The sequence below is a fragment of the Primulina eburnea genome, chromosome 9, assembly GCF_022965805.1.
Source record: "Primulina eburnea isolate SZY01 chromosome 9, ASM2296580v1, whole genome shotgun sequence".
In the NCBI taxonomy this organism is placed as follows: domain Eukaryota; kingdom Viridiplantae; phylum Streptophyta; class Magnoliopsida; order Lamiales; family Gesneriaceae; genus Primulina; species Primulina eburnea.
Window position 1 is genome coordinate 32,133,840 of NC_133109.1, and position 26,654 is coordinate 32,160,493.

The 26,654-nt window shown below is 35.0% G+C and overlaps 4 protein-coding genes across 4 annotated transcripts; 3 read left to right on the forward strand and 1 right to left on the reverse strand.

The window, feature by feature from the left end:
• The first annotated feature begins 644 nt into the window (after positions 1-644).
• LOC140841742 (ferredoxin--NADP reductase, leaf-type isozyme, chloroplastic-like) lies at positions 645-4,010 on the forward strand. The gene is made up of 9 exons (XM_073209393.1): positions 645-892; positions 981-1,215; positions 1,795-1,928; positions 2,032-2,110; positions 2,204-2,295; positions 2,392-2,469; positions 2,659-2,721; positions 3,337-3,571; positions 3,801-4,010. Exons 1-9 carry the CDS (start codon positions 785-787, stop codon positions 3,866-3,868), a joined length of 1,092 nt encoding a protein of 363 aa, XP_073065494.1. The 5' UTR covers positions 645-784; the 3' UTR covers positions 3,869-4,010.
• A 699-nt stretch (positions 4,011-4,709) lies between these two features.
• Positions 4,710-8,466, forward strand: LOC140841743 (uncharacterized). Its single transcript, XM_073209394.1, has one exon. The coding sequence runs from the start codon at positions 4,767-4,769 to the stop codon at positions 5,730-5,732; it is 966 nt and encodes a 321-aa protein (XP_073065495.1). The 5' UTR covers positions 4,710-4,766; the 3' UTR covers positions 5,733-8,466.
• LOC140841744 (thiosulfate sulfurtransferase 16, chloroplastic-like) lies at positions 8,388-13,495 on the reverse strand. The gene is made up of 6 exons (XM_073209395.1): positions 13,206-13,495; positions 10,299-10,418; positions 9,441-9,514; positions 9,256-9,326; positions 8,999-9,052; positions 8,388-8,644 (listed from the first exon to the last, which is right to left on the reverse strand). Exons 1-6 carry the CDS (start codon positions 13,358-13,360, stop codon positions 8,570-8,572), a joined length of 549 nt encoding a protein of 182 aa, XP_073065496.1. The 5' UTR covers positions 13,361-13,495; the 3' UTR covers positions 8,388-8,569.
• An 8,400-nt stretch (positions 13,496-21,895) lies between these two features.
• Positions 21,896-23,756, forward strand: LOC140841745 (2-methylpropanoate--CoA ligase CCL4-like). Its single transcript, XM_073209397.1, has one exon. The coding sequence runs from the start codon at positions 21,937-21,939 to the stop codon at positions 23,599-23,601; it is 1,665 nt and encodes a 554-aa protein (XP_073065498.1). The 5' UTR covers positions 21,896-21,936; the 3' UTR covers positions 23,602-23,756.
• The last annotated feature ends 2,898 nt before the right edge of the window (positions 23,757-26,654 follow it).

Genomic DNA, 26,654 nt, shown 5'->3' on the forward strand with positions numbered 1-26,654 from the left:
AATATTGGTAGGATTAACACGTCTCACAGACAAAAATTTATGAGAATTTCTCACAAAAAACCTACTCATAATGAAAACAAAAAAATTTAAACATATTCTATTAGAGTAATTTTGACGTTAGACAACTTTATAGATTTATATATTCAAATTGATTGATCTGATTTATATTTATTATGAAAATTAATTTTTTTGACTCATGGTCAAAAAATTTGTCTAACAAAATTAACCCGTAATATCATTTTATTAGAGTTTTTGTAATTTTATTATATAAAAGATGAGACCATTATAAAAGCTACGTCGAAAAACACCTTAATATTATATTTCGCATTTTAACTTCCCTATTCACTAAAAATCTTTCACCATGTTACATTAAAAAAATTGTTTTTCCTTCTAAATTGAAAACAATTTGATGTTAATGGTTTATTATCAATTATCAACTTAAAAATTAATGATTTAGTAGTTTGTGTTGATTTATATTTTATTTATATATATATTGTGTTATTGTAAAGAATATTATTTAAAGGATATAAAATAAACTGGGGATGAAAACCATGTGATTATATATATTTAATTTATTAAATATTTGATTCAAATTTTATAAAATATTTAAATTATAATGATGACTAATATTTGGAGTCATACATTTAAATTATTTCTTATCCTAACTTTTGCCACTGCGTTCACTCCCACTCATCCATTCAATATACAATCCAATTCTCAGTTCTTGGCCATTTTTCTTGCTTCACTTTTCAAGATCACTTTCTCCACCGATTGGATTTCTACCATGGCTGCGGCGGTAAGCTCTGCAGTCTCCTTGCCATCATCGAAGTCCGTTTCTCTTCCTCCCGCAACCTCCGTCATTATTTCTTCAGAAAGAATTCATTTCAGAAAGGTGTGGCAATGATGATCCTTGTAATTTTTGCGTTGTACGATGTTTATTGTGACTAGAAGTAAAAAAAAAAACGGTTCTTTTTATGCAGGTTCCATTTTACTACAGGAATGCGCCTACTTGTGCAAAAGGAGTGACCATCAGAGCTCAGGTCACCACAGAGGCTCCGGCGAAAGCAGAGAAAATTTCCAAGAAGCAGGAAGAAGGGGTGATTGTAAACAAGTTTAAACCTAAAGAACCGTACGTTGGCCGGTGCCTTCTCAACACCAAGATCACGGGAGACGACGCCCCCGGCGAAACGTGGCACATGGTTTTCAGCACTGAGGGTATTTCTCACCTATAAGGAATTATTCATTGTGTGATGATTAATAGGATTAAGTTGAGTCCATGAACTTGGAAGTGTTCAGGTTTTGGAATATATGGTGGGTTTCGTGAGCTTGACCAGGAATTGTATGCATTGTTTTGTGGAGTGATAATTGCTTTAGCTATCTGGTGCTTCTTGATGAACACCACAAAACTCAAAACAGAGTGTCCGGAGAGTTTTACGATTTAAAAAATTTAAGTTTCATCATGATGACAATTGTATTAAATTCAAGATCAATTATTTGCATAATCTAAGTTGCGATTTTTGGCAATTGGCTCGATTGCTAGAGAATGTTGAAGAGTATCAACATCGTTGTTCACTTGCATGATTAACTGTAGAAATTTAGTGTTTGGATTGCTGTACAGTTAAAATATTTTGAGTCGCATTGCTACCATCAGTTACAATATTTGGAACCTTGGCGAACATTCGGTTCTACATTGTCTATATCTGCACAATGAAGTGCTCTGTGTGTGATGGGGCCCCATGATCCAACTGAGATGGTTGGATCTGATCTAACATAGAGGTTTGCCTTTTGGAGCAGGGGAGGTCCCCTATAGAGAGGGCCAATCCATTGGCGTGATTCCGGAAGGTGTGGACAAGAATGGCAAGCCTCACAAGCTAAGGTTGTACTCGATAGCAAGTAGCGCCCTTGGTGACTTCGGAGACTCCAAGACTGTAGGTTTTCTGCTAAATGAATTATGGGACCATTATGATTACGATCTTTGTCTGAAGTATTTTCATTGTATTAATATCGGTGTTTCAATTCAATGGTATGCAGGTCTCTTTGTGTGTTAAAAGGCTTGTTTATACCAATGAACAGGGGGAAATAGTTAAAGGAGTATGCTCAAACTTCTTGTGTAAGGGTTTGATTAAGAAATAATTTTGTCTACGATTCGAATTTGTAAGTTTCAGATCATCTGATGTATGAAATCAAAATCTTCTCGACTTAGGTGACTTGAAACCTGGATCTGAAGTGAAGATAACAGGGCCTGTTGGTAAAGAGATGCTCATGCCTAAAGATCCTAATGCTAACATAATCATGGTATATTGCACGTCACTGCTCTTTGTATACCAGATTCTTCATTTCATAATGTCAACTTTTTGCTGAAAATGTTGAACTTGGACATTCCTTGGTTAGCTTGGAACGGGAACTGGGATCGCTCCTTTTCGTGCATTCTTGTGGAAAATGTTCTTTGAGAAGCACGAAGATTACAAGGTAGACACTATTCCAAATCCAGAAGATTCATCTTTCTAGATGCATTTTCGTTTCATATTTAAAAACTCGAATATCAGCAAACTTGAAACAAAAAATAAAAAAAGAACATCAAGTAAACAATCTTTGATCGCAACCATTGCAAACTGATCTTTCATGATATTGTTGGTCACCTTTCTTCTATCATTGCAGTTCAACGGTTTGGCATGGTTGTTTTTGGGTGTTCCCACGAGCAGCTCATTGCTCTACAAAGAGGTAATTTATATTCGTACACACATCCATACTAACTTGTACAAAAGAATTTTCTACGTTGGATCTGTCACAAAATACATCTTTTTTCTTATTTATGACGTGGGAACCTACACCCGCTATCTTTCTGTGTGCACTGGGTAATCTCTCGTACTAACGCAATAACTTGTAAAGGATGTTAGCAAGATAAATCATAATTAACGAATTCTTTATGACAAACTCGTCTGATAAGGTGTTGGTAGATGAAATCGACGTCCTGACCATTTACCAATCGCTCACCTAATCGACCAACTCGGACACCCTTGGGATGTCACAAAATACAAATTTTGACTACAAATAGTGCATGTCAACAGTAGTGGAGCCAGGGGAGGTTATCTGGACATGGCCTTAGTTGTTAATGATTGAAGTTTACATTTCGAGTCCATATTATTGATTGTTTCATGAACATAAAATCTAAAATGGAAAATGAAGATATGGTCGACCAAGAAAAAAGGTTTCCAATCATCGAGCTAAAGTGGAAACCAACTATTTGATAGAGAACAAGTTAGTTGGATATGAATCTCAGACTTGTGATATAAACTTCTTGTTATTCCTAAAGACCAAACATTTACTGGTGTGCAGGAATTTGAGAAGATGCAGGAGAAATTCCCAGATTACTTCCGGTTGGATTTTGCCGTTAGCAGAGAACAAACAAATTCGAAAGGGGAGAAAATGTACATCCAAACTCGCATGGCTGAATATGCAGAAGAACTATGGGAACTGCTTAAGAAAGACAACACCTATGTCTACATGTGTGGGCTCAAGGGCATGGAAAAGGGAATTGATGATATTATGTTTTCTTTAGCAGCTAGAGACGGTAATCTTACAGAAAATCTCCGTTGCGCATTTTGCTCGGATCTTGTCACCGTAAGGGACAGGACCTGAATTTTGTTTAACAACAGGCCATCGGTGTCAACATTTCTGAAAAAAACTTGTGCATTTTCATTCTTGGACGAGGGGCTCGCTAAAGAACCTCGAATTCGCCCCTGCCTGTGTTCAATGCACACTATTCCTGTCTAATCTAATATATTTGATCTTTTGTCAAGGTATCGACTGGATCGACTACAAAAAGCAGTTGAAGAAAGCAGAGCAGTGGAATGTGGAAGTTTACTAATTCTTGGTTTTCTTGTACAAATATGAGCAATCCTCTTGTCTCTGTGGGCTTGATTTGTCTCTAACTTGTAAATAGAAAAATTGTTTTGTAACAAATTTCAATCATTTTATAGAGATTCACACGAGCTTTCTTTGCAATGATATTTATCCATTGCACAAGGGATTGTGCTCATAAATTTTATTTTCTAAATATCCATATAATAATATCATATTTATAATTTTAAATTATTTTTTTTGTAAGAACGTGTTATTTTCTCATGGTATTATATTTAATTAAATATTTTCTTGCTTCAAACAATATTCTCTAATTTATTATTTATGTATGTCCATGCAACGCAAGTATTAACTAATTTCAAAATTTAATCTTTTTTCTATTTTAATTTATGTTATCCACGCTTCATTGATTTAATATACAAAGAGTGGATATCTTGTGAGACGGTCTTATGAATCTTTATCGGTGAGACGTGTCAATCCTATCGATATTTATAATAAAAAGTAATATTTTAGCATAGAAAGTAATATTTTTTCATGTATGACTCAAATAAGAGATATGTCTCACAAAATACGACTCATGAGATCATTTCACACAAGTTTTTGTTATATATGAAACGTATTCTTTTATTATTTTCTATATTAAATACGAAAAGTTCCAAATCAATTTTATTTTTGGAAAAAAAATAGTCGTTCGTATCAATGATATGGTAAGATGATATAGTGTAATATGAAAATCCAATAAACCACATATTTTTAGATTTTCTTCTAAAAAAAGTTGGGGTTACTTTCAGAATTATGGAATTTGAGGGGTTATTTTGAAATTAGGTGAAGTTTTCTAAGATTGTGCCTTTATATACGGTGGGACAGAGGGCTTTAGGGTTTGAGGTTTTGGTCATCTCTTGGTTATGGCGGACGAGAAGGTTACTCGATCGAAAGGAGTTGTGACAAGATTCAATGATCAAAAAGGGTACGGCTTTATCCAGCCCGATGAAGGTGGCGAAGATTTGTTCGTTCATCAAACCGCTGTCAAGTCCGATGGCTTTCGCACGCTGTACGAGGGTGAAACCGTTGAGTTCACTATAATTCTGGATGGAGATAAGACCAAAGCTGTTGACGTCACCGCCCCTGGAGGTGGCCCCGTCGATTCCAATTCCCGGAGGCGGGACGAAAGAGATAGCCGTGGCGGATATGGGTTTAGTGGTCGGAGGACTAATGGAAATGGTCCTGGAGATCGCGGCGGCGGTTGTTATAACTGTGGACAGTTGGGGCATATGGCTAGGGATTGCAATGGCGGGAGCAGCGGTGGGAATGGTGACGGTTGTTATACCTGCGGTGGGTACGGGCACATAGCGAGGGAGTGTCCTACTGGGAACCGTCGTGGAAACGGAAGTAATGGGGTTTGTTTTACTTGTGGTGAGCCCGGGCATTTAGCAAGGGAGTGTGTGGGTGGTGGGAACAGCAGAGGGGGTGGCGGCTTTGGGAACGGAAGTAGTGGGGTTTGTTTTACTTGTGGTGAGCCTGGGCATTTAGCAAGGGAGTGTGTGGGTGGTGGGAACAGTAGAGCGGGCGGCGGCTTTGGGAACGGAAGTAATGGGGTTTGTTTTACTTGTGGTGAGCCCGGGCATAGAGCAAAAGAGTGTTTGGGTGGTGGGAACAGTAGAGGGGGCGGCGGCTTTGGGAACAGAAGTGGTGGGGTTTGTTTTACTTGTGGCGAGCCCGGGCATATAGCAAGGGAGTGTGTGGGTGGTGGGAACAGTAGAGGGCGTGATGCCTTTGGGAGGTCTAGAGGTGGCCCTGATGGAGGAAAGTGCTTCAATTGTGGGAAATTTGGTCACTTTTCTAAGGAATGCACAGAAGCACCTCGTGGATAAGGTGATTTGGCTATGTTGTCTTCTATTTGACTCTTTTTGTAATTTCCATTGAGATATTTTTATGTTCCTTCATTATAATCTGAAGGGTTATCTTATAGGATGGTAAGTTGGTAATTTATATAACTCGGATTATTGTTTGGTAATCAGTAACAACATCATAATTGTAACTAAATATTCCGCTTAGAAAATAGAATTAACAAAGTCTAAATCTACCCTATATCATGATATTACCAAACATTCACCATCAAACGTGAGCAGGAGAAACTTCCTTCATCTAGCATCTACCACCAGAAAAAGAAAAAAGGTCAAGAGAAGACCATCTAACCTGTATGCTTGCTGCAGTCACCATGTCCAGAATAATGTTTGTGGTATAACTACTTGATTTCAGTCTGATCCGTTTTAATTTTGGATCAGCAGTGGTATTGGCCCAAAAAGCATAGATATATGAATCTAATACCTACACAGACACATACAAAGAAAGATGAGCCACATCCCAACACAATCCCAGAGACCCAGACTATCATACCTGAACACCTCAAATTTTGTTCATAGGAGAGCTTGCCTCCCATTTGGAGACATTATAAAGTGGATATATTTTCAAGGTTCGGCTAGTCCTGGATCAAGAATCCTTACTCCATCAAGACCAATCTAAGTTCCAGTGTCACAAACACGATTCCAAATCACCATAAATAATCATTAAAGAATAAAAGAAATTTTAAAGCTATCACAGACACAATCACAACAACATACATGCGTTTTCCTATCCATAAATGCACAAAGGATACAGAAACAATCAAAACATGACAGTTGGTGTGCAGTGCTGTCAAACCATCTACTTCACAGTACAACACAAACAACAATAAGTAAGCAAACTTCACCAAACTAAATAAAGTAACTACTGAACAACCAAAAGAAACAAAAACGATAAGCATCATGCGAACCTAACACATTACGTCCATGTAACTCTGACCAAAACCTTCAGACAACAGCTTGACCCGGAACTTCTGGGCACCACCGCTTTTAACATCCTCAAAATCCTCAGATTTGGGAACCGCCTTGACTACCTTATGATAAGAATTTCCAGAAATAGTCATCTTCATCTCTCCAGTATTGTAGGAGATTGGCCACCCATAATCATAAAACAACATCCCACCACCAGTTCTTACCTCAGAGGATCGGCCCCTATCCACCTGACCACCATTATATTTATAAATCCCACCATCATACTATCCTAGATCTCCATAATTACCGTTCGTTTTGCAAACGAATTCGCGTGATCGCAGTAAGATGAAGACCCCTCTGAATAAGAATTTGAAAAGGTCGAGGGATTGTAATCGGGAACAAGATTAGGGTTTGTGTAGGTGGCATAATAATCGTAATTCACAGGGGCGTTACGGTTTGGATGATATGGATTCTGATCGTGAGTAGAAGAGCTATGGAGGTAGGGAAAGAGTACGTAACAGAGGGTTGTGGATGTTGAATAGGTACACGATCAGGATTGGCGGGGAGGGAGTGCTAAAATGAATTGTCCGTGGAGGACACGGGCGGGGAGGAGGAGGAGTATTGATAATAGGAATTGCTTTTTAAATAAGAAGAGAACGGCGTGTAGATTTGCTGCTGCTTTTTTTTTTTAACGACTAGTTTGATTTTGTTGTATTTGCTCGTCCAGATTGCATTTTTTTGGGTAAATTCAAGTTCAGGACCTAAACTAAAATGGTTTTGGTCCCAACTCTGAGAGAAAAATACTTTATAAATGTCACAAATACCCATATGCCCTATTGATTTTTTAATTGATAATTGTGCCTCAGAAAATGATATCAGAGCCTAAGGTTAATTTATGGGCAACTTTGGATTCAGACCCTTTAATGTTTCATTTTTATCTCAACTCCCCCTTTTCCCAAAATACCCCTCAACCTTATTTTTAAATAGTTGATTTTCTTTTATATTTAAAAGCTCATCATACTTCCTTAATATATATTAAATCTTTTACGTCTTCGACCGGAGTGCTATCGGGTTATATCCACCGAATTTTACAGGCTGCTCTTCATAGTCCAACCACACAATTGCAACCGATGCTTTTTGACGTAGATTCCTTCAGTAGCACTTAGCACAATCATGTTTCGTTTCCTACCTCAAGGTGTAGAGTAAAAGCTCAATTTGAAAATAATACATGCGAGGGGCTAGAACAAAGGATTTCTTTATTCAAAGACAAACATTTATTATTACATAGTAACCTCCTGTAGAGGAGGAGAAACTTGTTTAGCTACTACAAAACACATAAATTAGAGAAATATTACAATTTATTTCTAAAAGAAATTGAGGTAATGTTCGATCATCTCAACGGCGGTCCTGTGCACGAAGGATTGGACCCTAAATCTGCCACCATAATATCGTAGTGTTTAAAGTATCTAGCTTTAAGAATTGGGAAAGTGGATGATTCTCCACGCTTGCTGAGCTAACAAAGCTTTGTTGAAAGCTATCAGATTACTAGAACTTCGGTTTGCAAAGGTCATCCCACTTCAACCAATGCATGGATCGGTGTATTTAAATGGTAAGAATCCGAAGGTTAATTTGTTCTATATGGAACAAACATTTCCTATGTAAACACCAGTTGATACAAAAGCTAAGACAGTAACTTGATGTACATATTGGATAATTAAAATTCTAAATCATTATGTTTTATATATAAAGATTCATTGTCCATATATTATATCATCACTAATTAAGAAATGATTTAACTTACATTTCCATTTTAAATTAACATATACATGTTAAATGCTCTCTGCATTAGAGTTTTTTTTTTCACTAATTATTGTTGTAAATGGAAATAAGCATCGTTAAGGCTCCGTTGGCAGTCCATTTTGCACCCAAGCTGCATATCCTCCTGCCATGTCAGTTACTCCACTAAAGCCCTACAATTAATTTTTACATTTTAAATTATTTTCATGAATAAATACAACAAAAAATGGGTACTAAAACAAAATAAATACAAGCAGGGCAGTCGACCAAACTCAAATAAAAAATTAAAATATATCGCAAGTGATTTTCTCATTTCGATAGTAAAATTAAACTTTTATATACACTTTCTTTTTGTATATGAAAAATTTTTCTCATTTCGATAGTAAAATAATACTTGAAGTCATACGACATCAAATTTTCAAATCAAAAACGAAAAATCGTTTTTTTACAAATTATAAACGCAGATAATTTATTTTCAAAGATTGCACACACTCTCTTATGTTAAGAGATTCAATATTGTGACTTACAGCAGATAATAGCTCAGTTGCAGCCATGAGAGACCTTTTCCCTAATTGGCACCCCTGTCAATGGACATAATATGGAGTAAAAGTCTGAATAGGGGATTTTAACAAAAGAAGCGTAGGTTACAAATATTACGGATAATGAATTTAAAATCTATCTATATGGAATAACCATCTAAACAATTAGATTAATAGATTTACAATCTAGGATTTAAGATTCTGGATTTCAAATGATTCGATCCAAACACAATAAGAGTACTTACGACGATAATTTCATCGTCTTTTCTGTAATGAGACAACACCTCGTCCAAAAATTTGGGATTATGGGTCATACCTATTATAGCGATGATTCGAGCAAGTTAGTCGAGGAACTTTACCGGATCAAATAAACGTTTGACCACCTTATCCAGCATTTCAAACATGTAGTAGCTCAAATATGTTAGTTAACCTGGTCCAACTCTCAGCAAGAAAGGAACATTGATAGCGCCAGCAACATGCCCAGTACTAAATTCATCGGCGGTCCTGTGCACGAATGCGAGCCATTAATTTTACAATTTTATTAATAAAACACGAAACATTGATTGAAATATTGTTCTTTAGCATGTACGAATGTGTGGCGAAGGTGGTTGCAGAAGTTGGTAACTTCATCTCGTGTTTCTTCGGCGATTAGATGATATTGTAAACATGATGTTGAAATATCGATTTTTTATTCAATTCAGTAATTTTTTAAAAACATAAATATAATAAATTATAATACACATAATTAAAATTTAAACGAAACAAAAAAATTTACAACAAATTAAAAATTATTGATTGAATCTTTTACCAGAAATCTTCAGATTTTGAATTAAAATTGAAGAAATTGTGATTTTTTTTAAGTGCAAGGAGGTCCATTTATGGAAGTGTGCTTGGAATAAAAAAAAAAACGGTCATTCGTACTTTTTCAGAATTTCTGGAAGAAAAAAAAAATCAGATTTCTTTCTCATTTTTTCGATTATTTATTTATAAAAAAATAATATTTTATAATTATTAAGGCTGAGATTGATCTTGGCCTTTGACATGCTACATACAGATCATCTTAGGCATTCTATATAATTCTTTTTTTTAATTTTTTTATAATTAAGAACGAACAGATTTTCTCTGACCGTTTGAAAAAAAAAATGGGTGAGCTTCACCACACGAGCCCACCCACATCCTCGCGTGTGAGGTTCTCGCCCCTCTACGCGGGTGGGGAAGGGCGGGTGTGGAAGACACGCGCTTCCCCACCCGCTGTACATGCTCTAAGGGCGGATTGATTGAAGCTCACCTGACATCAAGATAACGATGACCTGCTAGGAGAAGCTCGTGCGCCACACGAACCGGAACAGAAGTTGGAACACCTGCCGACTGCTCCTGCACGCTCCTGTTTCCATTTGCTATGCCAACACTGAAAAATATTTAACGATTTAACATATCACCATCGTATATCTTTCATTACACTCGAAGCACCGATTTTTGTTTCGGCTTATATTGCATAAGACAATGCAAAAATACAGTCAATGTAATAATATAAGATTAATTAGAAATCAGTTGCTTCATAAATATGAAAATTGTCCCTTTCCTTTTATGCTAGCAAACGGTGTTGGTACAAGAGATTTGATTCCTATATCATGAGCCTTGGATACAACAGATTGAGTGCAGATCCTTGTACGTATTTCAAGAGTTCTGGTGATGATTATATCATTTTGCTGTTGTATGTGGACGACATGTTGGTAGCAGGCCCCAACAAAGATCAGGTCCAAGGATTGAAGGCACAATTGGCTAGAGAATTTGATATGAAGGACTTGGGACCAGCAAACAAGATTCTAGGGATGCAAGTTCACCGAGACAGAAGTAACAGAAAGATTTGGCTTTCCCAGAAAAATTATTTGAAGAAAGTCTTGCAACGCTTCAACATGCAAGATAGTAAGCCAATATCGACCCCTCTTCCTGTTAACTTCAAGTTATCCTCCGAGATGTGTCCTAGCAGTGAAGCAGAGAGGATGGAGATGTCTCGAGTACCATATGCATCAGCAGTGGGAAGTTTGATGTTCGCCATGATCTGTACAAGACCGGACATTGCTCAAGCAGTGGGAGCAGTTAGTCGGTATATGGCGAATCCTGGAAGAGAGCATTGGAGCACTGTTAAGAGGATCCTTAGATACATTAAGGGTACCTCGAATGCTGCATTATGTTATGGAGGTTCGGATTTTACACTCAGGGGCTATGTCGATTCAGATTATGCAGGTGATCCTGATAAGAGAAAATCTACTACTGGTTATGTGTTTACGCTTGTAGGAGGAGCAGTAAGCTGGGTTTCAAAACTGCAGACAGTTGTGGCGTTATCTACAACAGAGGCAGAATACATGGCAGCTACTCAAGGTTGCAAGGAGGCAATATGGACTAAAAGGTTATTGGAGGAGATCGGGCACAAACAAGAGAATGTTTCTTTGTTTTGTGACAGTCAGAGTGCCTTGCACATCGCAAGGAATCCAGCCTTTCATTCCAGGACGAAACACATTGGAGTACAATTTCATTTTGTGCGAGAAGTAGTAGAAGAAGGAAGCGTGGATATGCAGAAGATTCATACGAAGGATAACATAGCTGATTTTCTGACCAAGCCAGTGAACACTGATAAGTTTGAGTGGTGTAGATCCTCAAGTGGCCTAGAGGAAACGTAAGCAGCAGGAAATGGCAAGATTGAAAGGATGTGTGGAGATGTGTTTGATTCTCAATCAAATCTCCAAGTGGGAGAAATGTCGGCAAATAATGGGAGGGGGGACCAGTCAACAAAAATAAGGAAAACGTGGTTGGCATTATCTGACTTAGGAAGTTGCGTGAGAAGATGGAAGACGCGTTTTATACGCGTCTTCACACTGTCAGGGGGCTCTATAAATAGAGCTCCCCCCTTCATTTGGAAATCATCCATTCTTCGAGTTTTCTCTAATCTTATAAGCATTTGAGTGCTTAGTTCTATAATATTTGTGAGGTGTTTTGTTCTCCTGTATTAAGAGAGTGTGTGTTCTCTTTGGAAACACAGTGAGTGAGTTGTACACCTCACAAATATTATAGAACTAAGCACTCAAATGCTTATAAGATGAGAGAAAACTCGAAGAAGGGATGATTTCCAAATGAAGGGGGGAGCTCTATTTATAGAGCCCCCTGACCGTGTGAAGACGCGTATAAAACGCGTCTTCCATCTTCTCACGCAACTTCCTAAGTCAGATAATGCCAACCACGTTTTCCTTATTTTTGTTGACTGGTCTCCCCTCCCATTATTTGCCGACAAACGGTTCTATTTTAAATTCCAACTTCAACGATCACTCAAGTACCAAACATTTATATAAAACAAATTAAAATTATTATAAGAAGGACTATTTATTATTGTGTAATTAAATACATACATTTCAACTAAAATTATTAGACAACGCAATTTATAAAATCAACTAATTGAAATAATTTTCATTTAATAAGCATTATCCACTCCACTTATTAAGAGCGGGTATCCTATAAAATTTTATTTACACCTTCAACATTAAAATATAGACTTGAAGGGGGGTCCTTTGAAAAGCTCCAATCTTTTCTATTTGCTAAGAAAAATAGTGGTAAAAGAAAAAAAGACTCAAGTGGAAAGGGAAAGCAAAGTTATTAACAATTCGTTTGAATCAAGTAATATCTCATGAGGAGGTCTCTTGTGAAACGGTCTCACGAATCTTTATCTGTGAGACGGTCAATCCTACCGATATTCATAATAAAAAATAATATTCTTAGCATAAAAAATAAGATTTTTCATAGATGACTCAAATAAGAGCTATGTCTCACAAAATACGACTCGTGAAACTGACTAATACAAGTTTTTGTCCTATCTCGGAATTAAAGCGACAAAATAAATTCAATCCTAATACTAGGGAAAAATAATTCTAACCGGACACTCCAATCCAACGGATACAACAATTGATAGTGTCCGATTAGCATAGATAATGTCCGAATTAGTATAACCGTCCTAAATTATGACAGATGAAGGTATAATAATTATACTTAAAAACATATAAATACAACACATTCAATTTCAAAACTCAATTACTTCGAAATATTAAAAAGTTTTGATTCTCAGTATCTCGTAGCAATCCTTAAAATCTTCAGACTGTTCCCAGACAAGATCAAAAACATGAAATTCTGCCAAATATATAATTACCCGAATCTGGGAAGCCTATTGATAGAGGTGGAGCCATTACGATAATTTACTCCGTTCGCCCAATTCTGAGAATGGTGCTTGCCCGGATACCTGTAATTTGAATCCTCCGCCATTGATGAGGCGGGAAAGGAGACGGAGATTACTGGCCTCAACATCGATAATGGCTTCTCGATTTCTGGGTTTCTTAGTTCTTCTTCGGAGATGAACCTTCCGGGAACATAATATAGTAAGAGAAATCTGCTGATTTTGTCGCTGTCCGACACTCATGTGGATAGAATTCAAGTTTCGAAAAAACAAAGACGAATGAATTAATGCTAAAAATATGATTTTTAGTTATTTTATCTACGAGTAGGTCTCATGTGAGACCGTCTCACGGATATCAATCTGTGAGACGGGTCAACCCTACCCATATTCACCACAAAAAATAATACTCTTAGCATAAAAAGCAATACTATTTCATGGATTACCCAAATAAAGATCCGTCTCACAAAATTTGACCCGTGAGACCGTCTCACACAAGTTTTTGCCTTTATCTACAGACTTCTTCTATCATGCTACAACTATTAAATATCCAATTTTTATTGTAAATATTATGAGTAGTTTTATTGTTAGATGATATCACGAATCTTTATGTGTGATACGGATCAACCTTATTGATATTCGCAATAAAAAATAATACTCTTAAGAGTAAGTCTCATGTGAGACCGTCTCACGGATCATAATCTGTGAGACGGGTCAACTCTACCCATATTCACAATAAAAAGTAATACTTTTAGCATAAAAAAGAATACTTTTTCATGGGTGACCCAAATAAAAGATCCGTCTCACAAATATGACCCGTGAGACCGTCTCATATAAGTTTTGCCTACTCTTAACAAAAAAATTACTTTTTTTTGTGGATGACTCAAAAAAGATATCAGTTTCACAAAATACGACACGTGAGATCGACTCACACAAGTTTTTGGCAAATATTATAGCAATGAAAATGATTACGAGTGATTATCTACTTGGGAAAATATTATCAACGATATTTTAAATAAATGTTTACTATATTGATTATGTTTTGTATAAAAATTTTATTGTATATTTAAACTTTGTATCCGACTGGTAAGAATTATTATTTTTTATGTTAAATATATATTTTTTCCGAATTTTTTTTTTAAAAAAGTTTATCTTTTCAAACTGGAAAATCTGGAAAACGTGATGGGATGAATGGATTGGCACATTTTACGAAGATCAGCATAAATAAATAAATAAATAAATAATATTTATATGTGCATTATTATTATTATTGGGCCATGGATAGGATAGAGTACGTGTCGATGGTGGGCAGATACGTACACCGCTTGCACATGATCGATATTATTTAAATTTGCCAAAAATTGTTATTTTATCCCGTGGAGAAATATTTTCAACTATTTTTAAAATACTTTATTATTTATTAATTATTTATTTATAATTATAATTATAAGATAATAAAATAGTCAGCGATTTGAAAGTGCAAACTCGAATCATCGATGTTTTGCATAATATTCTGCAGAATCATCGAATTATATATATACTTCACATGTATGATTTAGATTCTATATAAGCTCGGATTTGTATAATTTGGGGAAAAACTATATTTTCAGTCATTTAATTTATATATTATTATTTTGTTATATTATCAGTCGATTTACTATTTTATATCGTCAGCGTGAATTACATTTTTTATTAGAGTGCTGACGTATTATGTCAAAAATGGGAGATAGATTTCATTGAAGTGTGTTTGAACTTTGATGTATTGAATATTGAAGCAGTAAGTATCGCCAAGTTCGGTTATTTGTTTTAAGACTATAGAGATTTTACTATTATCGTATCAATCATGTTGAAAAAAAAAACATGTATCATCTTATCAAAAATGTCCTTGTATCTTATTCTAATACACCCTGGTTGCATTATTTTGGTAAATTGTTTGATGTTATATTTGGATCGAATTATTTGGATTTGAAATAAAATGAGGTATATTCAATTCAGAGTTTTGATTAATTTTTTAAATGATAGATTTTTATTGACTTTTATGGAAGCTCACATATTTATAAGCATGTTTGTGTGGATTCATGTAGACTTTTTTGCAAATTTTTTTTAGACTTATGTGAATTTTTTTATAGAATTTTATAAATTTTGTACTAGATTATAACATATTATTTTTTATTAATTTCTTTGAACTAATAGTTAATGGACATATATAACATATTCAGTTTTGAAATAGTTTTTCAATATTTATATTAATAAACAAATTTGCTTATTTAAAATTTAAATCATTTAATCTTTACATGTGTATATATATGAGTTTGTATGCATGTTAGTAAATTTTTTAAAATACATCAATTGATTAATCTGTATCCTTGTTTTTAATCGATAATATACACTTGAAAAGAATATTATTTAGTATTGTGTGAATTTAGTAATGTGTGAATATAATTTTGTATAAAAATATCAAAACTTGCATATTAATTGAAAATGCTAAAAAAAATTAAAAAATTATGGTTGTTGTGAGGCTATTCAATTATTAAAAATTTAGTAACATTTTTTGGATCATCTTTTATTATTACTGAATATTACATTAATTTGTATAAATTATAAATTAAAAATCACAAAATCAATTCTATAATTCAAAATTTCCTATGATATTAAAATAAAAAATTATTAAATAATAATCAGCCAAAAAATGAAAATTTTGAAAAGTTAAAAATGAAAACATATATATAGATACATTTCGAAAATTTGAGAGAGTGATATAAATAGATGAGAGTAGAGAATATAAGAAAAGATGTGATGTAAAGCGACGGAAAGATAAATAAATAGTTTGTGTATGAGTTTGAAGTTTTAAAAATCCATTCAAATTTTTATATTGAACCAAATACAATTTTGGATAATTTACAATTTTAACCTAGACTTTAATGTCGATATGCTAATGAATTATATGAAGTTATTATATAGAAAATATGAATACATATAGATTTTTATAGAGTTTTTAAAAGTCAATATTGAATATCACTTGACTTTTTAAAACTCTAAGAAAGTTTATTTTGAAACTCTTAATTGAATACATCTAAACTTTTAAAATTTACCAAAGTCATTAAAAGCCAATAAATCTCCTACAGGCTACATTGAATACATCCCCAAATATTCCATTTATGGACTTTAAATCGCTCCATTTCATGAGAATTTGAAATCCAAATCTTTGTTAATACATTAAGGCATAGTTTGGTACACATTATATGATAAGTATGAAATATATAATATATGGATAAATCAAAGATAAGTATGATGGTATGATAATATATTGAATGTTTGATATGATTTTAACAAGAGTGATTCAATTTATATATTAAATTGTAATGACAAAATTAACCTTATCATAAAAACTTTATTTTTCATTGTTATCGAGATCATGCACTTGCATATCTCAATTCTCAAAGAGTGAGTCTCATGTGAGACCGTCTCACGGATTTTAATCTGTGAGACGGGTCAACCCTACCCATATTATAATAAAAGGTAATACTCTTAGCATAAAAAGTAATACTTTTTCATGGATGACTCAAATAAGAGACCGTCTCACACATACGACTCGTGAGACCGTCTCACACAAGTTTTTACCATTATCAAATTAGGATATATATGCATTCATAAAACAATAATAAATAAAGTATGCATCAAATAATCTTATATATTTTAAAATTTTAATTTGTTGTGTGCAATACGCTAGTTCGTTTTTCAATTTTTTATATATTTATTTTATTTATGTTTTACGTTTTAATATTTTTTTTATTGTTTCATGAGTTTATAACTTGATTATTGATATTTTAAAATAAATTATTGACGAAATTTCGAAATATCTCAAGTTTAATAAATATTATAGATTAATTTTAATACTTAGTTTTAAATTTTAATAACAAAAATATATTTTTAATATTTAATGAATTATGTATGCCCTAATACCATATCCGTAGCAATTTTTTTTCGAAAGAATATCTAAAACTAATTTAAATCTCAATGCTTCAGAAATAAGAGCAATAATGTCATTTCACAGAATTTATTATTTATCATGTAGATATCCCTACACATTAGAAGGATGTCTACTCCATAGTGATCAGCATTATCACGGGCCTATCCAAATTTTATGAGCTGTTAAAAAATGAACCAAACATAAAATAAAAAATGATAATTTATTAATCATTTAGTTATCAAATATAACAAACTATGCTTAATAGGTTAAAAGTTTGAGGGAAGGGATTTCAAAAAGCATCCAATCAAAGTATGATAAATCAAGATAATGAATTTCATATCACTCAATTCAAATCCACTCTCACGTTTTATAATTATCGATGAAAAGACTTATGTGGGGTGAGGTTTGGGGAGGTGATTAGGACCATAGACGAATCAAATATATTTGCGAATTTTTCGAGTTGACTTATAAAATATTTGATTTATATTATAAAATTATTTTGTTCAGAATTTGACATGTGGACAACTATATTATTTCATTTTATTCCCTAGAAATGCTAAAAGTAAATAAGAGGATTGGAATGGAATATAAACCTTACCTTTTTTTTTTTTTTGCCTTTACTTCGTTATTATATGTTCATCTTTTCGATTATTCGTCTGAAAACTTTTTTACGATATTGATCGTCTATAGCAAGCTATTGTCATGTTGCCTTTTCCCTCGCAAACTTATGATCCACGATAAAATATGTTATTTTAACTTAGATAACGGAAATGTATATAACAAAAATATATTAAAGTACTTAAGTCTTAGTCAACACTTTTCAAAATATTTAAACTTATTAATGATGAAATACATATAAACTTTTTTTATCACTCCCTAAATCAACAACCTTCAATTAAATAATAAAATTAATCAAATAAATATAATGGATAATTGAAATATAATGGTGCAATTACTTCTCCTAAATTCAAATATGTTTTTTTGCCACATTGTATTGTAAGTAGTTTCACTATTTGTTATATTGTTCCAAGTCAGCCACATAAAAGAAACAACCAAAACCTAAATTCAAATTTAGGTTTTGAATTGAACAAATTAGATTTCGATCGAGTGGGCTAAAAGGGACGTGGATCTTCTGTTGTGTGATAAGCACATCATGTCTTGCCATGTATCTTTTTTTTAATAGGTCTTTTGTGAGACGATCTCACGAATCTTTATTTGTGAGACTGGTCAACTCTACCGATATTCACAATAAAAAGTAATATTTTTCATGGATGACCCAAATAAAAGATCTATCTCACAAAATACGATCTGTGAGACCGTCTCACACAAGTTTTTGCAGATTTGTTTTACCTAAGATGATTAATTGATCGTCTCAATTCATATGTGTTTACCCACGACAGATGATCCAAATCCGATTAAAGTACCTTATTCCTTCTCCTATTGCTCAATACATTTGAATGAATAAATATTTTTTTGAAAGCTTAAATTAATTTATATATATTCTTAATTTGGCCGAAAAATTTGTAGTGGGATATTGCCCCCCCAACTATCCTTGCATACGTTACATCTAACCTGACATTTTTGTCTTCTTTTAATGAACATTTCATATATAATTGGAGATTCTTGCTTTTGATATGTTATGTTTATAAATTTAATGTGAAATATCATTTTTTTTATATACAATGTTATCGTATTGGCATAAATTTTTCTTTATTGAAAATTTTCCTTTTTCCTCATAAAAAAATATATATATATAAATAACATACTTTTTTAAAAAAAATTAAAAATGAAAAAAAAATATGTGTATTATTAATATTACATGAAACAAGTGTTATAGAAAATTGGGAAAAAAATTGAAGGTGGGCTATTTATGCAGGGGTGTTTTAGGAAGAATAACAGGAAAACAGATCAAGCCATCAATGTCATTATTACGTGTGATCATTCCTAATCATAATAGTGTCATTCGTATTAACAATAAAAATTAATATATTAGATATAAAAAATAATATTTTATCATGAATTAAATTAGATTAAATAATTATTTCATAAAATTAATCTGTGAGATAATTCACAAGACTATATATTATATATATTGACTTTTAACATTCAAAATAAGGAATGATAGATATTTTAAATTAAAAAACCCAAATTAAATATATATGAATTATAAACACGGTTTTTTTTTTAAAAAAACACACTCCCTTCAAAATTAGTTATATGTACTTTAAATATCTATCACTTATATTATTTCATAAATTCTAAAATAATTAGTTTTTATATGAAATTTTTTTTTTCTGTATATATCACAATCTTATCGTTTGGTTTAAGATGATAAAATCTTGAATTTATATTAGGAGACGAATAGACTTGATTTATCGTACAATGAAAAAAATGTTTTTAATATAAAAATGATGTGTGCAAACTTTCAATTATAATAAGAAGACGAATCTCGATAAACGGGACAATAAAAAATATATGATTCTTTTTAAATTTAATTAAATAAAAGGGATTTTGACTTCTTTAAATCAAAGAAAGGGAGTTGACTGTTGTTAGTTAGGTGAGTTCATTTATTAAGTTAAGTGAGATCATTTATTAGTTCATTAATTAATTAGTTATTTATATTTTATTTTTTTAAAAATATTTTTTTATTGATATCGACGATTTCATGTTTCATTTATATATTCTTCCCAGCAAAATAATCGATTCAGGTTTAAGTTATTTTTGTGTTCCTGACGTAAAAAATCATTTGAATTAAATGTAATTTGTTTGAATTTAAAGGCTATCGATTTGATTTTACTAATATGTAATGTGTTTGAGTTGAATTTTTAATTTTGGGTCGAGGGGATGGTGAGTGGGTGGAGTGGACAAGATTGTTCTTTAAATTTTAAGTTTGGGTCGAGTGGGTGGTAAATTGTTGGGTCGAGTGGGTCGAGTGGTGGTGTTTGGGGTTTGGTTTAGGGTTTAGGGTTTGGGTCGAGTTTGGGTCGAGTTTGGGTCGAGTGGTAGAGAGATTTTGAATTTTGATCATTTCATAATACATAAGTCATTCTATATATGATTAGAACGTAAATATATATAAAAAATTTATTTGTGTAAACATTTTAATATGAGTTATATATTATAATTTAAGTGTGTTGGTTAAAATTTCATAACAATATTAGACGAATGTATCTCTTATCGGGTTGAATTTATGCTCGACTAAAATTCTTAACAAATTTTTAATTCCAATAAAATTTTTAACAAATTTCATAATAATAGAACCTAAAAAACTCATAACATGTAAGACTCGATTCAAATTAAACTACTCTACCCAAAAATTGAGTATATTGTGTGGCGCGACCCACTCAACCCAATTTTGGGTTGAGTGGGTCGTACCACACATATATTGTGTGGCGCCACCCACTCAACACAATTTTGGGTTGAGTGGGTTGCGCCTATTTGTGTGGCGCAACCCACTCAACCCAAAATGCAACCCACTCAACACAATTTTGGGTTGAGTGGGTTGCGTCTATATGTGTGGGTTGTGTGGCGCAACCCACTCAACCCAAGTGCCACACAATATATATGTGTGGCACGACCCACTCAACCCAAATTGGGTAGAGTGGGTCGAGTCAAAGAGCTACAATTTGTGTGATTAGAAACAATAATCCTAATACAATTCAAATCACAACTTGCTTTCATTTTTTATGATGTTATATAATTGATCAATTCATGAATCATTCTCTAAATATATTTTTTGTATGAGATCGTTGTTAGATTGAATGTAGTAAAAAAATTTCACATAAATTAACTAAAAATCAATGTAAAATATCATATAAATGTTTTAATCCAACTATCATATAAATGTTTTAATCCAATGACCATAATTTATCACAAATACAACAACAACAATAATGCCTAGATTCTTCAATCTTCTGATCGTTCAATTGATAGGCATTTTCCCTAAACATGGTATAACTTGCTGTCGCTAAACAGTAAACTTCACATTCACCGCTGCAATGAAAAAACAAACATAAATTATACATTGATATACATTAAACAATAATGAAATAATAATTTTTTAAGAAAATTAACTTGATTTTTTTAGTAAAAAAATTATTTGGCCTAGTTATTGGGTCGTGCTCTTCTTGGGTCAGCACGACCCAAGCACAACCCAATTGGGTTTGGGTCGTGCTCTTGGGGAAGAGCTTTCCCGAGAGCAGCAGCTAAGCTGCTGCTCACGGTCGAGCTCTTCCTCTTCACGAAGAGCTCGACCCAGGGCTCGACCCAAATCTAACTTCGATAACAAATTCAAATTTCAAAATAAATTTCTTATTAATACGTGATTTTCTCGTTGGATTTCTTGCAGATGAATATTTTTTAGACTCATCGTTAATTCTTAGCAAAAAACCAGAACAATGATGCAAGATGGAAGATGGTTTGAGTGTGCAGCAACAGCAGATGAGGAAAAAAAAAATCTTGGGTTGAGATGAGAAAGAGTGGGTCGCGGAAAAAAGATGGGATTATAAATTATTTTTATTTAATTAAATTATAAATTAAATTATATTATATAAAAAAATAAAATAAATATTTAAATATTCTAATCACAAAATTAGTTTTTAAACAAATTTAAAATAAAGGATAAAAAAGTAAAATTACATTCAATCCCTTTTTCTTAATAAATACTTCCATCACTCCCGTTTTCCTCATTTTCCCCTCGATAAACTCTAATCTCTATCATAATCTCCAGTTTCAACGCACATGAACCAGAGATTCATGGATCGGCTGAAGCCCAGCACTGCGAATTCCAGCCCCCTGACGCCGATTGGCTTCCTTGAGAGAGCCGCCATAGTTTATGCTGATTGCCCTTCAATCGTTTACGACTCCATCTCCTATACATGGTCTCAAACTTACCGCCGATGCTTGAAAATGGCGTCCTCGATTTGTTCTTTAGGCATCGTCCCGGGGGAAGTGGTGTCTGTGTTGGCTCCGAACATTCCGGCCATGTATGAGCTTCATTTCGCCGTACCTATGGCCGGCGCGGTGCTCAATACCATCAACCTGCGTCTTGATTCACGTACGATCTCTGTCCTGTTTCGCCATGCTCAACCAAAGCTTGTTTTCGTCGATCATCAATCGGTGTCGTTGGTTCTCGAAGCGTTGTCTCTGTTGCCCAGTGGTTTTCGGCGTCCTTTGCTTGTGATTATCACAGAAGGAGACTCGGGATATCCGGCGGAGAAAGGGGATTTTCAAGGTAGTTATGAACAGATGGTGTCGATGGGTAGTTCGGATTTCAATTGGGTTCTTCCAAAATCTGAATATGATCCATTGACTTTGAATTACACGTCTGGAACAACCTCTTCGCCGAAAGGGGTAGTCCACAGTCATCGGGGAGCATTCATCGTTGCTCTGGATTCATTGCTTGAGTGGTCCGTTCCGAAAGAGCCTGTTTACATGTGGACTCTGCCAATGTTTCATGCCAACGGGTGGAGCTACACCTGGGGCATGGCTGCAGTCGGTGGAATCAACATCTGCCTTCGGAAATTCGACGCTTCCGTTATCTACGCCAACATCCGCCTACACAAGGTGACCCACATGTGCGGCGCGCCGGTGGTGCTCAACATGCTGTCGAATGTTCCAGATGGAAAGCCACTGGAAAGGCCCGTTCATATTCTGACCGCTGGCGCGCCTCCTCCTGCGGCAGTGCTTTTTAAAACAGAATCACTCGGCTTTGTTGTATCTCATGGATACGGCCTGACGGAGACTGGAGGGCTGGTCGTTTGCTGCTCGTGGAAGCAGAACTGGAACAAATTTCCAGCGGCAGAGCGAGCCCGGCTGAAGGCTAGACAGGGAGTGAGGACCATAGGAATGGCGGAGGTGGATGTAATCGACCCGGAATCAGGAAAGAGCGTGGCTCGAGATGGAAAAACTCTTGGAGAAATTGTATTGAGAGGTGGATGCATAATGCTGGGATACCTTAAAGATCCCGAAAGCACATCGAAATCCATGAAAAACGGCTGGTTCTTCACCGGCGATGTTGGCGTGATGCACCCAGACGGGTACTTGGAAGTCAAAGACCGATCAAAGGACGTAATCATAAGCGGTGGAGAAAATCTGAGCAGCGTAGAGGTAGAGTCCATCTTGTACACGCACCCGGCGGTGAACGAAGCGGCGGTGGTGGCACGGCCGGACGAGTTCTGGGGTGAGACGCCGTGTGCGTTTGTCAGCTTCAAGGAGGGCATCAAACAAAAGCCGACGGAGAGCGACGTCATAGCTTTTTGCCGGGAGAAACTGCCGCGCTACATGGTGCCGAAGACGGTGGTCTTCAAGGATGAGCTGCCTAAAACCTCCACCGGAAAAATACAGAAATTCTTGCTAAGGAATATGGCGGCGGAGATGGGGGCGTCGAAGATGAGTAGGCTTTAGTGGATCATCTCGGTCCGTAGAATCGGAATCGTATAGGACAAAGTCAACTTCTTGAAAATTTATCCGTCATCAAACGAGTGTTAAACGTACACAGATTTAAGGTTTGGTCTCCATCGAAAATAAATGTTAATGAAGATTATTATTTTGTGAATTAATTTATTTGTGAATTGATAGATTTTAAAGAGAATATAATAAAATCTAAGATCAAACCGAATCTTTTCAGTTTCAATATCAGCTATTCTAAGATACGAGTAAGATAATAATTTATTTAGGCTGCGTTTGGTTGGAAGGATAGGATAAACTAATGATTAGTACCTAAATTATAAAGAAAATGATTTTGGTAGGATTGTAATATATGGTGTAAAATAATATTATGTTTGGTAAGATTTTTAAGTGTAGGATAATTTTGAATTTTTGGATGAAAAGACGAAATTGCCCTTCCCCTTCGCGACGGTGGCGGCCGGTCGGAAATGGTGGCAGTTTCCGGAAAATTAGCGACGGATTTTAAAAACCGTCGCTATTAGCGACGGTTTTTGAGAAACCGTCGTCGATCTGGTTTTGAATTATTTTAGTTACTAAAAAATTTGACATTTAGCGACCGTTTGAAAACAAACCGTCGCTATTTGCGACGGTTGTTTACAAACCGTCGCTAAACAGTTGTCGGCCGGCGGTCCATCGCCTGTCGGTCGGTGCTCGGCCGCGGTTGGCGGTCCGTCGGCGGTCGACCGGTGGTAGGCCGGCGGCGGTTGTGGAGGCGGCAGTCGGTGGCGGGAAGTGGTGGTAAGTTTGATTTTAGGCGGGAAGTGGTGGTGAGTTTGAATTTAGGAGAAGGGTAAAATTGGAAAAATAGGAGGTATTAAAAGTGGGATAAATAATCCTAGGGGGTGAGGAGGTATTATTTTAACCTACCTAATATAACTTAATCATTCATAGGAGGGATTGACTTGGTTAAATAATCACCCCAACCAAACGCCGGATAGAGTAGGATAAAATTATCTATCCTACCCAATCACCCCAACCAAACGTTACCTTAGAGTTAAATGTTGTAAAGGATCGGAAAGATTGACTATCAAAGTCAGGTACATTAGGTTCAAAACATGATTTAGATGTAAGCAAAAACTTGTGTGAGACGGTCTCACGGGTCGTATTTGTGAGACGGATCTCTTATTTGGGTCACCCATGAAAAAGTATTAATTTTTATGCTAAGAGTATTACTTTCTATTGCGAATATGGGTAGAAACGGATCATATGAGACTCACTCAGATATAAACGATTCAAATACAGTCAAACATTATTATATTTGAGTTTATATCGTTCAAGATTGATATAAGCTCGAGCTCGATTTGAGCTTTTATCATTTTGCTCGAGTTCGACTTGTCTTGAAATTATTAAACTCACGAAAAGCTCGAGCTCGGCTCGTTAAAAACTAATTTATCATGTTAATCAAATCGGGCTCGAGATTGGTTGATTAATAGCTCGTTTATCAAGTTTAACAAGCATGGCTGGAGCTCGGCTCATTTTCGAGCTCGTAAAATATAAAATTGAACTCAAGTTTGAACTTGATTTGAGTTTGTTAAAAATTAAATATATCTATGAACTACTTTTAAATCATATATAAAAGTATAAATTCATTCTAAATAATCAAAACAACTAACATAACACCTAAAAAAAAACATAAATGAGCCGAGATCGAGCTCCAGCTTACAAGCCATCTAAATAAGCTGAGTTCAAACTCGCGAGCTTATTAACGAACATGTTTGTGGGCTCACGAGTTGAATATCCTTACGATTGAGCTTGATTTATTTAAATCGTCGAGCTCGACTTGGCTAGATATGATTAACAAACAAACTCAAACATGATTTTTATCGAGCCGAGTTCCGAATAGCTCGCGAATGATTTGATTCATTTATATCCCTAAATACATGCATTCAAAGACAATGGTTAAAGAATTTCACGTGTTCAAACAATAAATTAATTAATGTTCACACAATGAAATTTACCTATAAATAGATGTATTCATCACTCATTTCAATAATCACATCCAAGCTTTCTAAGCATCCCGAATTCAAAGAGCAAAAAGAAAATGGTTTTTTCTTTAGTGTTGAGATGTTCTCTTGTGTGAGTTAGAGAAATTGTTTTCTCAATTATACCCGGGGTTGGGAATGTAGTAGCCCGAATTCTAAATTGGGTAATTAATGGATTAATGGTGATTAAGAAGGTTTAATGTGTAATTTTGACCGTGGTCATGATCGGACGGACCGAAGATGGTTCGGTAGCACCGAAGAGTTCGGACGATCCGAAGTGGGTTCGGTGGATCCGATCATGAGGTGTCAAGAGTTGATCGACACGTCAGTTTGCATGCAAGTTCGGATGATCCGAAGTGTAGGTTCGGTGGATCCGATCATGAGGTGTCAAGAGCCGATGGACACGTAGGAGTTCGGACGTTCCGAAGTGTGTTCGGTGGATCCGAACATAGCCTATAAATAGTGCTCGGAATTCCTCATTTTGGATTGCAAATTCTTGAAGTTGTGTCTCCTAGTTGAGAGGTTTGGAAGGTTTCTAGGGTTAGTTGTTGGTCGAGCGATAGCCAAGAGCTGCCAGGATTGGTAGCGTAGCGACGCCTGAGTTACGAGGCAATTGACATCAAAGGGCTGTCGACGGACGAAGGTAAACCCTAAACCTTTGGTATTACTGGTTTTGCTAGTCGAGCATGGTAGTATTGTTCATTGGGTATGCTTTTGATGCGTAGGCTTGTTCTAGACCTGATTAGCGGTGTTGCGTAAGGCTAGGCTTGCTGTGATAGAGGTACGAAAGTACTATCCGAGATATCCTGGTCGAGTATACATTCTTATATGTGTTGCATGATTATGTGGTGCATTGATATATGTCATATAATGCATGCTATTATGTCACGCTGTATGATGCATGTTGCATTTCATGTTGAGCCGTATCTCCTTCGAGATAGCCTTTACTGTTGAGCTGTATCTCTTTCAAGATAAGCTATATCTTGTGGGGCCGCTCAGCCCTGTCTTGTCTTGTGGACGCATGGACAC